At 51.4% G+C, this 1,738-nt stretch overlaps 1 protein-coding gene across 1 annotated transcript; it reads left to right on the forward strand.

Moving 5' to 3' along the window:
- Positions 1-389: 389 nt before the first annotated feature.
- Positions 390-1,205, forward strand: PPTG_19220 (hypothetical protein; the record flags this gene model as incomplete). The annotated part of the gene is made up of 1 exon (XM_008917561.1): positions 390-1,205. The coding sequence occupies one exon, from the start codon at positions 390-392 to the stop codon at positions 1,203-1,205; it is 816 nt and encodes a 271-aa protein (XP_008915809.1).
- Positions 1,206-1,738: the final 533 nt, after the last annotated feature.

The following is a 1,738-nucleotide window of genomic DNA, read 5'->3' on the forward strand; positions in this document are numbered from 1 at the left end:
CACGAAGCGGATCAAGAAACTTTAGGTTACGCGGTCTGCTAGATAACACAATAGAGGAACAAATCCGTTTGAATCTGATGAGGTATACAATCTGAATTTACCTATAGACGGTTCCCCGCTCCTCCCGCGACTACATTTTTTTTTTTCTTTTACTACTCCCTATCTCTCGTTACGGCATTAAAAGTTTAGGCTACTTTATTTGACTACCGGGGAAACGAGATATCCCGCGAATTATCTACTTCCCAGGGCACCAGCGAGACCGGTGACGTTGTCAATCATTGGCAGTGATAGCCAACTATTCGAAGTACCAGGTAACATTTAACAGTGTCAACCTCAGCTTCAGTTCCAAATTTCCTCGAGACCCACACAACCTCCAGCCCATTACCTCGATGAAGTTCTTCGCCATCGCTGCTGCCATCGCCGTCGCCGTTGGCTCGACGTCTGCCAAGGACATCACGCAGCAGACCACGCAAAGCTCGGACCCTTCCACGCAACAGACCACGCAGAACGAGGGTTCCTCTACAACTGGTGCTGTGGAGGACTTCTGCGGTCAATGGAACCTCACGGAGACCGAGCACTACACGCTGTACAACAATCTGTGGGGCGCACATAACGACACGAAAGGCACTCAGTGCACGGGTCTCGACAGTGTTGAGGGCTCCACCATTGCCTGGCACACGAGTTACAACTGGAAGGGCTCCAAGCTGCAGGTCAAGTCGTTCGCCAACGTAGCGCTCAAGTTCGACAAGGTGCCGCTGTCCACGGTCAAATCGATCCCGTCGACTATCAAGTACGACTTCAAATCCAAGGGTAAGGTGATCGCCAATGTGGCCTACGATCTGTTCACGACCTCCACTCCCGACGGAGACGCTGAATACGAGATCATGGTCTGGCTGGCGGCCATGGGAGGAGCGGGTCCGATCTCGGCTACGGGAAAGCCCATCAAGAAGGGAGTGAAAGTTGGCGGCGTCAACTTTAACCTTTACCACGGCAAGAACGGCAACATGACGGTGTACTCGTACGTGGCCTCCAAGCAGACGAAAAGCTTCAGTGCCGACTTTAAGCAGTTCTTCCACAAGTTGCCGGCGAAACACACAGTCTCGCCGAAGCAGTACCTGACTCACGTCCAGGCCGGCACGGAACCCTTCGTTGGCAACGGTACTATGACTGTGACTGAGTACGCTGCCGCGGTCCACACCGTTTAAACGCACTAAAGAAGTGGACTTATTTGTCGTGTGTGTACACCGTCAGTGGAGGTGACTAGGTCGTTGTTTTGACTGATAACCTTTTGATTGATAACATCGACTTGGGTAGATCACCAGACGCTCGATCGTTTTGTTGGCACGGGTACAGATCGCAAGACGCACTGATGCAAATCTATCGTCGTATCAGTTGCAAACGTTTCGTTCCGCCCATAGTGGGGACTCGAACAGCTTTGATTCGGTTCCAAGTCCAACTCTGCGTGGAGGCTTTCCCAACACTCCGAATGCATTGAACCGGGCGACATGTTTTCTTCTTGATGGCGTGCTATCAAGCCGGACACCTTCGTTTGTTTGTTGAGTTGCTCGGGGCAACATAGCCAATGCTAGTCTAACTCTACGGATGGGACACGGGCTACTACCCCAACGGGGTTCTTGGAACTCATTCGAAAACGAATGCAGTAATCATGTCACTCGACAATTCGCTTCCAGCAGCTCAAAATCATTGAGCATCACTAAGCTAGTCAACATGAAGTTCC

Source organism: Phytophthora parasitica, assembly GCF_000247585.1.
Source record: "Phytophthora parasitica INRA-310 unplaced genomic scaffold supercont2.106, whole genome shotgun sequence".
In the NCBI taxonomy this organism is placed as follows: domain Eukaryota; phylum Oomycota; class Peronosporomycetes; order Peronosporales; family Peronosporaceae; genus Phytophthora; species Phytophthora nicotianae.